Raw genomic sequence first — 13,440 nt, forward strand, 5'->3', positions numbered from 1 at the left:
GATTTGTTTTAAAGTATTTTGGTATAAATTTGAAAATGGCTTTGCATCGATTGTTATGATACAGAAGGTATAAATAAAACAACGTTTTGATTTTTTTAGTTTTAATCTTAATCAGTATACAAAAATAAATAGTCATGCAAGATTGTAAATTAACCCCGAAAATATGATTATTAATATACAGTGTGTCTCTATACTACTAAAATCTGGTAGTGAAAATCTATAGTTAATTTAGTGGAAAAATTAAAGTTTTTTGTCCAATTACCTCGATATAATATAAATTTAAGTGTAAATAATTGCATATATTATTAGGGCCGATACACACGACAAAAATGTATCATTTAAACTGCACGAACAGTTTGTTTTAAGTTGAATGTAATAATAAGAATTTATGAATATTCGTTAAGCCCGAAACACACGACAAAGTTTTAGCCTTGCGAACAAATTAGAATTTTTTTTATCAAAGCGGTAAATTATTGATCCAGAAAATGACGTAATCATTCACATTCCAGATATGATGCTTAAGGCAACAAAACTATTAAAAATTAATCCAATAGCAACTTGAGAATGCTCGTTAAGGCCCGAATACACGATAAAGATTAATAGGAACGGTTAAACTGCACAAAATTTTCATAAAATAATCCAATTCAACAGTTGAAAATATTCGTTAAGGTGCATATACACGATAGGGATTAAATTGCACTAAACCATTAAAAATTGATCAAATTGCAACTCAAGAATGTTCGTTAAGGCCTGAATACACTATAAAGATTTAGTAGCAACCGAACTGCACAAAACTAGTAAAAATTAATCCAATAATAGCTGTTAAAAGGTCTGTAATTTATTTATGTAAATATAGAATAGAAATTTCAGGCAAGTCTATGAGATTTTAATAAAGTTTTTCCAATTTTTACTCACAAATGAAGAAAAAAAATAATAAACCTAATTTTTATATGTAGCAAATTCTGATACTTTTTTCAACAACTTAGCAACACTGCAATTTATTAGTCTGTAATTAAGGCACGTTTACATGAAGAAGATTTGTAGTAAGGATTAAGCTGCACAAAACTATCAAAAATTAATCCAATAATAGCTGTTGAAAGGTCAATTTAAATAAAAATTCAAGCAAATCTATGAATTATGAGATTTTAATAAAGTTTTTCCAATTTTCAATTAAAAATCAAGAAAAAAAAAATAATGAACCGAATTTTTGATAATTTTCATACTTTTTTCAACAACTTGGCAACACTACAATGACCGAGACTTTATTACGATTCATATTGTATCAATTTCAAAAAGTTTTTAGAATAAAATATATCAAAAACCTTTTGGTGGTGAAAAAACGTTTTTTCTTAATCTGATTGTTCGTCATCAGAGGGAAAAGCGCCCATTTCGGGTGCGGTGAGTTTAGTACCTTTCAAATAATTCAATTTCAACAACTCCTTGGCGGTTTTCCTTTTAGAAGGATTGTAAACCAGCATATTCTGAACAAAAACAAAATAATTAATTCAAACACTGTGTAAATTGAAAGGAAATAACTTACCAATAGAAAATCTTCTTCTTCTTGATTATGGAATCTTATTATATCGCATAAATCAACCGCTTTCCAAATGGGGAAACTAGGTTTGTAATCCGGGTATAAAGACACCCCATCCCACGTTTCCTCCACTGGGGTTCCCATTATTTTGAAAATCTTGTACAGTTGATCGATTTCGGAATCACCCGGGAAAAGGGCTTTCTTATTCAACTGAAAAATAATCATTTGTTGAAAAAAATCACAATTTATAACGAAATATTCACCATTTCGGCCATTATACAACCCAAGCTCCATATATCTATTCCGGGACAGTACATTTTAGCCCCAAGTAGTAATTCCGGAGCGCGGTACCAAATAGTAACCACTTCGTGGGTATACGTTCGAGTCGGAAGTGAAAATGATCTCGATAAACCGAAATCAGCTAATTTAATATGACCTTCTTTATCCACCAGCAAATTTTGGGGTTTCAAATCCCTATGGAGGATCCTGTGGGAGTGTAGGTAAGCTAAAGCTTCGATTAATTGTTTCATGTAGCTCTGAAAAATTATAATTATTCCAATACAACGACGGATATTGAAGATTCTCACCCTAACTAGCTCAGATTCCATAGGTCTCTTTGTTTTATCGAGATACCTCTTTAAATCCAGATCTAAATATTCGAAAACTAAATATAATTTATCGGTTGTTTGCATAACATCTAAAAGTTCAACGATAGACGAATGTCTAAGACCTTTTAATAAACTTATTTCTCTTATAGCAGTCGGCGGAACCCCCTCAGAATCTCCTTTATTATAAAATCTATAAAAATATAATTCATGCAAAGATACCCCGTAAAAAAGCCATAATAGTCGTAGATAATTTAATATTAGTCGAAATAAAGTTACTTACGATGTTATTAGTGATGATAGCGAGTTGAACTATAAGCTGAATCATGTGGTGCTACGAGTTTAAATAACGTAAAACACTCAACAGATTCAGCTCAATGTCCCACTAGAAATTAGTACCTTGTGCTGTGTTAGTTATAAAATGAAATAAAAATTAGTTAATTCAATGTTTGAAGCCTTAAAGTTATTTTAAAAAAATGCCACAAATAAAATTTTTATTATATTAGATCATGTTGTTACATCATTTACTAGTATTAATTAGACGAAATATAGTTCTGATTTTAGTGTAAAGCATAAATGAATTATTAAGGGTTATGTTAGGATATTAAAAAAAACTTACTTTTCTAATTTAATCCGCTTAAGTGCTACATTTTTACCCGTTAGTTTATTTTTGGCTTTGTAAACGACTCCGTATGTACCTTCTCCGGCTTTTGCTAACTTAATGAACCGATCTAACTTATCCATTCTTTGAAAAAATTCAACGATCGTACAACATTTAGGTTTCCATTTAAAGCGGGAAAAATAGTTGTTTTTACAGGAACCATTTTTGTTTATTAATTATCTGCGCATGTTTTCTACAATTTACGGTCAATAATCATGAATACCAACAATGAGAAATGGAAATTGGAAAATGATTATGTCTAAGATTACAAAACTCGGACAAGCATTTGCTGACTATATATTTAATTGGTTAGTTAAGTTATATTTTTTACTTTTTAGTCCTTTTTATATATATATATATATATTTTGACGTTTCGACTTCGATATATAATCAAAATCATGAATACCAAGATAAAATAAAAATAAAAATTTATTTTAACGAGAAACATTAGTTTTTGCTCAGTTTTCACCTCTCAAAATTATGTAGTAGCCATTAATTGAATTATTCATAGTTGCATTCGTGTATTTACTTTCATTTCAAGAATTTTTTAGAATCTCTATAATTGAATATAAAATATTTATGACCTTTCAATCTATTTTCTAAATACAGAGATTCTTAGCCCATTTATTTAGCGTTACAATTATTTCGAGATACTTAATACATAATATCGCTGCTTTTCTTCTAATTATATTATTATATTTTTAATCACAGTAATTTAAATAATTAATTACTCCTATACATATGATAATAAAATTAAGACTCGCTAGTTATATTTTATTTAAATGCAAGTAATCTAGAATCGTACTGAAGATTATAATAACATTTCAAAATTGAACCATTCTGTATACTTTTAACTGTTTAACGTCAGTTATTAAGAAAATACAGTAGGAAAGAATAATAAAGGGGTATGAAAATAACGCCCTTTGGAAATGTAGTCACTTGTTTTTGTTATTGATTTTTAATTTCGGTTATGTTGGTAATCCAGTTTCCTGTAGTGTTGTTCTATGCTAGCGTCACCAACATCCTTCCTCTTAACTCTACGTTAAGGTGATTGTGGTTGTTAGAAGGGTGTGTGCCGCAAGGTACAAAAATTTAAAAATATCTATTATTTTAAATAATAATTTTAAAGTTGTGTGTATACAATATACTCTAGTGGAAAGGGAGCTCTTTACAAAGGTGAATATTACAGATATCTTGTACTACTCGAAATATTGTTCAGTTAAATTCTCTAGTAGCCGCCATTATGTGGCGTCGGTCTGAATTATAACATTTGGTATTTTAATTCCAGTACCGACCATGGCGTCGGAACAATTCTCATTATGTTGGGACAATTTCCACAAAAATATGAGTTCTGGTATGAATTCGTTACTGGAAAACGAAGATTTAGTGGATGTCACGTTAGCCGTACAAGGAAAATGTTTAAAGGCCCACAAAATGGTTCTTTCAGTTTGTAGTCCGTATTTTAAAGAACTTTTTAAATCGAATCCGTGTCAACATCCTATTGTGTTTATGAAAGACGTTAGTTACGAAGCTTTAAGTGATTTATTGCAATTTATGTACCAAGGAGAAGTTCAAGTTAGTCAAGAAAATTTATCGACGTTTATTAAGACTGCAGAGGCCTTACAAATCAAAGGTCTCACCGGGGACGGTAATGTGAGTACAATTTTTTCAATTTGCGTTTCTTCTATCCTCTTCCGTCTAGTTTTGTATGCGCAATTCCATGTTTTTACGCATTTAACAGCTCGAAATAATAAACTTATTATTCATATTGAAATTTGTATGGATTGCGAGTTTCTTTATTACAATTAGGTTTTTTTAACTTTTTACATGTTTTTAGAGATTATTCGTATTTATTTTTGTTCTTTTTCTGTAGAAAATCATTATGAATCGATTTTCCATGAAAAGAAATCTAAATTGTAGCTAAATAATCACGAAATTTACATTAATTATTGCATTGAACTTCTAAAAACTCATTATTTTTATGTTTGTTGTGATTTTTATTGTTATTACGTAGGAAATGATGAAACAGTTACTGAATTTTATTGATGTATTTTCTGTGGACGTAATTCTGATCCTACGCTATGATAATTTCTCGTAATTACAAATTTTTAGTCAAAATTTTTTAATGAAATTAAAAAAAAACGCGCTATTTTAAATTTAGTTTTTTAACGATCTTACATGAGTTATTTTCAATTCCAACTCATTTATTATTTTTAAATAGTCTTAAATGCAAAATAATTGATTTTGATAATTTAGATTGATGTTTAGTGCGATGTTGTCGTACTTCTTATAAGAAAATCTGCTGTAATTTCTTATTGATTTTTCTGATTCTATAATAAATTTACGAGATTTTAGGGTAGTATGATGTTTTATAGATGATATTAACAAATTTTTGTTTGTTTTCTCAACTAAAAATTGAATATTTTTTTGTATTTCAATAAACTAGGACAAGTGACAACAACGCAGAAAGGACGCCGTCTCAATTTCAAATAATCAATACTTGGAAACTGATTTTATGTATATAAAATTATTTCCACTAACTTTTTGATAGTATAGAACTTTTTCTCTATTTGAAAATGTGACTTTTTTTTGTTTTTATTTGGGATTATTGACATTAATTTTTGAAAAAACAAGATTTGGAAATAGGTTTGGGATACACCATATCTTTGGTCATACAAATTAATATTTTCACAATTATTTATTATATTTTGCATTCGGTGTATTTAAGATATAAATAAGACCCCCATACAAAAGAATTTGTTGTGACTAAACTGCATAAATTTGTATAAATTAATCTTATAATTATTTCTGTATTTCAAAATCAAATCCTGTTGAAAGTTACAGTTCAAAGATATTCGTTAAGGCCCGAATACACGATAAACATTAGTAGGAACGCTTAAACTGCACAAAACTATTGAAAATTAATCCAGTAGCAATTCGAGAATGTTCGTTAAGGCCCGAATACACGATAAACATTAGTAGTAATGGTTAAACTGCACAAAACTATTAAAAATTAATCCAATAGCAACTTGAGAATGTTCGTTAAGGCCCAAATACACGATAAGGATTTATGATTTCGATCAAATTTCATATAATTTTCGTGAATTAATCTAATATTAATTGAAAAATATTCGTTAAGGTCCGTATACACGACAAGTGATTTTATGAAAAGTTTAAAAATCAAAATTTGAAGATTTTTTTGACTCGCATAAAATCCAAAAACCATAAATTCCATGGTTTGCTTCCAAAAATTTCCAGGTTTGTTTCCAAAAATTATACTTGATATTTTTTTTCTACTAATCTGTCATTTTTTCTAAAAGTACATACAAAAACGTAAAATTTGAAAAAACCAATTGAGTATCATAATTTGAACAATTATGAGAAAATTTTGAAAAACTTTGAACGTTCTAAAAATTTTGTGGCAAATTTTTCGTTCCGAAATTGGATATTTGGTTTTTGGTTAGGTTTTTAAATTTTTTATTGTCCCAAAAAACGTTATAACTCTGATTTTCAAACTTAGGTCTCATTTTTATCATAGAAATGGCGAATATTGATTTCTCGATTTTTTTAAAATAATACTTCAGAATAAAACCTGATTTTCTACAGCCATAATTTTTCTATCAATCAATATACACCTCAACTAACCTATGATCACGTGTCGGTCAGTCTATATCAAATTTACAAAAACTTACTCCACACCCCAACAACCAACCCCTTGTATGAAATATCCCATACTCCATGAAGCAAAGAAGTTAAATATCATTTTCAAGGTTTACGAGGTCGCTGATTACGAATTTGATGTCAAATTTACAGGAACTTACCCCCTTCACTCCTAAATAACCTCCACTTTACATTTTCGCCTATATTCCATAAAGCAATGAAGTTACATGTCATTTCCAAAGTTTTCGGGGTCGCTGATTACGAATTAGATGTCGAATTTACGAAAAATTACTCCTAAATAACCACCCCCTACGCCCCTGTAGGTTTACACGAATGTTTCACCCTTAAAGTCGGGCGCAGTTGATTAAAATAGGCCCATAAACGCATTCTAATGGATTTATTTACAAAGTCAACCCTTTAAAACGTTTAGATAAAAATATTTTTCCATAAAACACGATTTTAACACATCCTTTGGACTGATACGTCTTTCAACAACCAAGTTATCGTCGTCAGAGATCTATTAATTAATTAATTCCAGGGTTCGACCGATAACGACGTTACTGAAGTACCGGTGGAAAAACATACTCCTCACGTTGAGGAATACAAACCCATTCCCGTTTCTCGACCAAAGAAACAACAGCTCTCGTCCGCCCCACCAACGTCTTCACCTTCGGTTAAACGTCAAAGGTTAAGTTCCAACGACGCTCAATCCATACCGCAAACTATCACCAAAGTCGAACCCGTTGCCCCTTCGCACCAATCCATCAACGTTTCGACACCTGAACCCGCCGCCGTACATTTTAAAATGGAACCGTACGATCAATCGCAGAACCTCCTCGACGAAACTGGTGAGTGATAATTACTTGATGAAATTTTATTTGAGTGACGTTTAAATTTATCTTTTACAATTATTGAAATGGGAAATGATGATGCAGTTACTGAAAATTATTGATGTTTTTTGCCGTGGACGTAATTCTGATCCCATTTTTTTTTGTACCTTTAGAACATTTATTGATTCAGAAAGGGCTTATTTGTTTGTGTCTTATTTTTCTACAATGTTTTCAAGTGTATTTATAATCATTTAAATCTTGATTTCATTCTTTAGCTTCATTCCTTTTATGATGGGTTTTGTTTGGTACCGAAAATTCCATTTTTTTTTATTTCTGGAAGTTACACAAAAATTTGTTTTTTTCGATTCAATTTTAGATGTCTATTGAGGTTATAAAGCCTTCGTGACAGTTTAGGGCTTTGTTTTTGCTTTTTTTTCACCAGATATGTTGGAAACTTTGGCTATTGTTTTAAAATGAATTATTTTTCTTGTCTTGCATTTGACCTGATTAGTTCTCCCACTATAATCTAGAGGCATCAGATAACAAATTATTTGTTGGTACATTTGAACTACTCAAATTACAAAATTGTAAGGAGCTGAGAGTCTACTGACAATTCCACGTTTTGACTGACGCCGTATTGCCGTGTTGGTGTCGTACTTGTAAAGGGTTGTCTAAAAAGGGTTAAAATGGTACCTTTTATTGGTTGATTGTATTCTATGTTGATTTAATAGACTCTATTTGGTTCATGGTATGTTTGAACTACTTGCAATGCCGTACTTAAAGGACATGAGGATCTATTTGCAATATAATGTTTTGACAGTCGCATTGACAGTTTTTTTTTCATGGGGTACAAGTAGTAAGAGGTGGAAACAGTACTGATGAATTTTTTTGTTTCTGAAACTTGTTTGAATTTTTTGAATATTGGTCTTTACTTTTATCGACTGTACTGTAGATTCATCCAATTTAAGTTCCTTTCTGGTATATTTGAACTACTTTTGGAATAATTGAGACTTTTTGGGAAATTTAATGTTTTGACATACCAAATGAGGCAGTACTAGTTTTGTTCTTTTTGGATGGGTTAAAATGGTACTGATTGATTTGTTTTAGTTCTAACTGATGACATTTGTTGAATATTGATCTCTACTTTTATAGTTTGTACTAAAATTTGAATCGATCGACTCTTTATTTGTTTTTTGTTACATTTGAACTACTACAACTATAGAATTTGAAGAAATTGGAGAGTCTAGGCATTTTAACGTTGTGTGAACTAATTGTTCTTTTTGGGTGGGTACTTGTAAAGGGCTCTTTATAAAAAGGGTTAAAATGTTACTGACTCACATTTTGGTACTAATCCAGGGTATATGTTGAACGTTTTTCTTTTTTATTGATTGTACCATAAGACTCCATTTGTAGTACATTTGAACTACTTGAATTAAAATTTAGAGGAACTAGAATTTTGTAGGCTATTTAATGCTTTGATAGTCCCATTGAGGCAGAACTGACCATGTTTTGTAAATTATTTTTTGTGTGGTATTTGTAAAATTTTGTTTAAAATGGTACTTATTTGATGTGACCAATGAAATTTGTTTATTTCATAGTAAACTACTCAGAGAATTTAGAAAAACTGAGAATTTTTTTTGGAAATTCATTGTTTTGACATTTGGCAGTACTAATTGTGCTCTTGTAAACCAACTGTTCTTATTATGTGGTACTTGTAGAGGGTTCTGTAAAAAGGGTTAGATATTGATCTTTGTTTTATAAATAGTACCATAGTTGGATTCAAAATATTATTTGTTTTTTGTTACATTTGAACTACTTTATTTAACCCTTCGATAGCCCCATTGAGCCAGGCATTTATTGTGTTTTGTGTTGTAGATGTTTTTTTTGTTCGTTCTAGTTAAGGGTTGTTTAAATTGGGTTAAAATGCTACTGATTGACATTTTTTTGTTCTGTCTAAAGAGATTTGTGTTCCGAGGGACCGAGAATCTAATTTGATAGTTTTCTGTCATTCAACAGTACTAATAAAAGTAAAAATTAGTAATTTTTTTTTAAACAAATAATGTTCATAAAATTTGAATTAATTTTGAAAAATTTATATCTTAAATAATGGTAGTTCTATTTTGAAACCTTTTTATTTTGTTTTTGATAATTTAATTATATTTAAAAATTGGAAGTTTATAAACATTTTTTTTGAAATTTTTTATTTTCAATTATATTTTAATTTCAATTTATTTAAATTCTTTAGAAACAATTTTCGTTTGTTGTAAGGGTGGAATAAAGGGATTTCTTTTTATTTTTTTATCAAAGGTGATGAAAATTTCGGCGACGATACTTTGGATGAAAACGTAGGGGACGATACGGAAGATTATTCGATGATGGAAACTGGTACCGGTGGTCCTGAGGAAGAACCACAAGCCGGTACTAGTACGGACGGAGCGGGTGAAGGACAAGGTAGGTGGTTTTGTTTTAATTGTGAATATATTTCTGATAAAAATGGGACTAAGTTTATTAATTATTATTATTTTTTAATATTGAGAAATTCTGTCGTTAATGAAAATGTTAATTGAATTTAGGATCAAAAGCTACTTTCTTTTGATTTCTAAAAAATATAATTTTTTGATTACGATGGGATTTTGAAAAATTTATTTAAAATGTTGATAAAATTTTTGAATATATTCAGAATTAGGTGACAATTCATATTATATATTTTTTCGGGTTTTCTATTTTATTCGTTTTTTTTTGCAAAATGTTGATGTTGAATAATTTTTTCTTAGTCGCATTTTTACAGAAATATTTGTATATGGAAAAACTTTGAAATAAATATTTTTAATAAAATGCGAGTTTTTCCATTTCGCTTTTTGTGTTAAATTATTTTTTATTTTGTGCTATTTTAATTGTTGTTTAATATTAATGTAAATTGTTATTAATTTAACGTTTATAATAATTATTATAAACGTTTTTTTATATTATCGCATTTTAACACAAAATTGAATTCAGTTTTGTGTTTTATTTCTCGTGTGTTTCTTAATTTTGAATCATACTAAATATATAAAAATATGGTTAATTTACTATATTTTTTAATTTTTTCAATTATTTAATATTTATTAAATAATGTAACAGGAACAGTGCCAAATACAGAAAATTTTGTAAAATGTCATTTTGACATGTTACAATTATTATTTTTTCGAAAAAACACTTTTTTTGTAATATTTCATTTGATTTATTACAAAAAGTTTTTACTAAATTTATATTTTGAATTTAGTTAATTTATTTTCGCGATATTTTTTAGTGAACTACTTTTTCATTTTGAAATAAAGCGAAAAAAATTTTTGAAACGCTGTTTATACTTTTAAAGGGCGTTAAATTGTTTTTTTCTTAAAATTATATCATATGTAGTTTTTTTAACAAATTTATTATTAAAATCGCGCGCGTTTTACCATTGGTGTTTATTTTTGGTTTTGTTAACTAGAAATCTGCGAAGAAATCGATTCGACATCACCTAAGCGATTTTTTGTGTCAAATCCGATAGTTATTGACGGTTTTACGTATCATCAAAATACTACGAAAAATGGTAAAACGAGGTAAGAGAAATCTTAGATTGTTCCTCGTATTTGAATTACCCTCGTATTTGAAATTCTTCCTTATAACAAACTGTTATTTAAAAGTGACTTGGCAACGCCGCGTTTTAACGTGGATTCTCTTGAAACAAATCATCGATCGTTAATTTTTTTATATACAGGGTGGTATACTTTGAAATCCAATATTACTAATTTGAAAATTTCGAAAAATGTGGCTAAAGAGTGGAATTTTTTAAAATGTAACGTTACAGGGGAAGTTCTGGAATTACTGATTTCATTCAATTCAAAAAAATTAAAATATACTGGTTGGTATGCTTTAAAAACCTATATTGAAAAATTTCAAATTGCGATTAACAACTCGGAATTTTTTTATAACGTAGCGTTACAGGGGGAATTCTGGAAGTACCAAATTCACAATAGAACATTTTTTATATAGAGGGTGACGTACAGTGGAAATCACAATTATTGATAACAAGTCGAATTTTTTATAATGTAGCGCTACAGGGGAACGTCTAAAAATATTGATTCGATACAAGAAAAATTCTTATATACAGGGTGGTATGCTTTAAAAACCACTATTGAAAAATTTCAAACTGCGTTTGACGACTTGGAATTTTTTTTAAAACGTAGCTTTACAGGGATAATTCTGAAAGTACCAAATTCATTATAGAACATTTTTTATATACAGGGTGAAGTACAGTTGAAATCACAATTATTGATAAGTCGAATTCTTTATAATGTACCGTTACAGGGGAAGGTCCAAAAATATTAATTTGATAGAAAGAAAATTTATATATACAGGGTGGTATACTTTAAAAACCCCCATTAAAAATTTGCGTTTGCACACTCGGCATTTTTTTTATAACGTAGCGTTACAGGGGGAATTCTAAAAGTACCAAATTCGTACCAGAAAATTTCATATATACAGGGTGATGTATTTTCGAAACCACAATTATCGATAACAAGGTCCAAAATTATTAATTTTATACAAAGAAAATTCATATATACAGGGTGGTATACTTCAAAAACCGGCAGTTATAAAACCAATTTCAAACAATGGTTAACTAGTAGAATTTTTTATGAAGTGGTGGTCTACAGGGGATGTTCTAAAAGTATCATATTCACACGGAATTTTTTTTTAACTAGTTGATTTTGTAATTGTAATAAAAAGTCAAACCACATTTCAAATATTTCATTTCATATACTTCGAGTGATTTAAAATGTTGGAATGTTGGTTTACTTTGTTTTCAAATCGACAATATCAACTAACCAATCGATCGATATTTAACGGGGGTTAAACGAAACTTTGGTAATATTTAAATTCGAATTGGGCTTTACAGATATCTTGTTTGCTCCGAATACAAACGACTTGTTTGTAAAGCTAGGGCCGTAATGCCGGCCGATGGTACTTGCGAGGGATTCGTTTTACGTAAAGAACATTGTCACGAACCTTTATTGGGGGCTTCCCAGAAAGTTGAATTTATTAAACAAATCCGACAAGCCATTCTCAGTTATCCTGATAAATCGCCTAGAAATATATACGAGGATTTAGCCGAAGTGTAAGTAGGATAAATGAAAAATTTAATTTTTGCAATTTTATTTAAAAAAAAATTGGAATTTAATCAAAAATCTAGTCGAAATATAATTTTTTTTTATGAAAAATTTCCTATTGAGAATTGATTGGGGGTGACAGGTATCCGGAAGCATCGATTTTATGTCCGTTTACTAAAATACATTCGTCGATGAGAAGATGGCGTCGTTCGGCTAATATGGCAACGTGGCAAACGAAACGTGATACCTGAGGAGTGGGTATAATGACCGAAATGTATCCTCAAAATAATTTATTAAACATTTTTTTATTTAGAACTTCTTTGTATTATTTCCAAACCTATTTTTATCATTTTTTTTTCTGATTATACAGGATGTCTCAATTATAATATCGAGTTATCATAACGCATTTTAAATAAAAAATTTATCTGATGGAAATTAAAAAAATGAAATTCAAATTAGACGAGGTTGTCATTGAATATTTGTGGTTTAAATGGTAGTCCAGGTCCGGCTTTTGGGTTTCACTCGAACTCATAAATCGAAATTCCGAAGAAATTTTTTCGAAAATAAAACCGGTCAAGATATTTTTCTGTCATTTTGTTGCTAGGTTATAAATCGCGCGAAATTTGAAATTCATTCTCTACTCACAGTGCTCCGTTTTGTCGTTCCACTAAAACCGTTGCAATGAAATAGTGTCGGGCTCTTTTAAATCTAAAATCGTACCCCAAATACCAAAAAAAAACGAAATAAATTGAAAAACTTGAAATACCGTCCGATTTTTTTTTTAATTTTTAAATGGTACAGGCTTTTGTATAAAGATAAATTTGAGCTTTCTTCAACAATTACAGTGTTTCATTAACCAATTACAGTGTTTCATTAACCAATTACAGTGTTTCATTTACCAATTATCAATTACAGTGCTAAATTTTGTTTCGATACTGAATTTTTGCAAATTAATTGCAAGGGAAGGATTTTGGGGTGATTTAATGTTTAAACTAGCTTGATAAAGGTTTAAATGGATCTT

General features: G+C 29.4%; 2 protein-coding genes across 51 annotated transcripts in view; one reads left to right on the top strand and one right to left on the bottom strand.

Moving 5' to 3' along the window:
* Positions 1-84: 84 nt before the first annotated feature.
* On the bottom strand, positions 85-2,984 carry LOC130440462 (cyclin-dependent kinase 2-like). Its single transcript, XM_056773620.1, has 5 exons — positions 2,759-2,984; positions 2,122-2,332; positions 1,798-2,070; positions 1,541-1,744; positions 85-1,481 (listed from the first exon to the last, which is right to left on the bottom strand). Exons 1-5 carry the CDS (start codon positions 2,881-2,883, stop codon positions 1,350-1,352), a joined length of 945 nt encoding a protein of 314 aa, XP_056629598.1. The 5' UTR covers positions 2,884-2,984; the 3' UTR covers positions 85-1,349.
* A 794-nt stretch (positions 2,985-3,778) lies between these two features.
* LOC130449791 (modifier of mdg4-like) overlaps positions 3,779-13,440 on the top strand; it is a 79,134-nt gene continuing 69,472 nt past the window's right edge. For 24 of the 50 annotated variants that reach the window (XM_056787965.1, XM_056787924.1, XM_056788101.1 and 21 more), the window contains exons 1-4: positions 3,812-3,976; positions 4,089-4,453; positions 6,999-7,308; positions 9,598-9,741. In XM_056787965.1, coding sequence (XP_056643943.1) covers positions 4,097-4,453; positions 6,999-7,308; positions 9,598-9,741 — 811 coding nt within the window. In that variant the 5' untranslated portion in view covers positions 3,812-3,976; positions 4,089-4,096. Of the gene's footprint in view, positions 3,977-4,088; positions 4,454-6,998; positions 7,309-9,597; positions 9,742-10,759; positions 10,872-12,208; positions 12,428-12,502; positions 12,735-13,440 lie in introns of those variants that run through there. The other 26 variants (XM_056787974.1, XM_056788110.1, XM_056787954.1 and 23 more) reach the window with 9 other exon arrangements.

Source organism: Diorhabda sublineata, chromosome 1 (genome assembly GCF_026230105.1).
Source record: "Diorhabda sublineata isolate icDioSubl1.1 chromosome 1, icDioSubl1.1, whole genome shotgun sequence".
NCBI lineage: Eukaryota > Metazoa > Arthropoda > Insecta > Coleoptera > Chrysomelidae > Diorhabda > Diorhabda sublineata.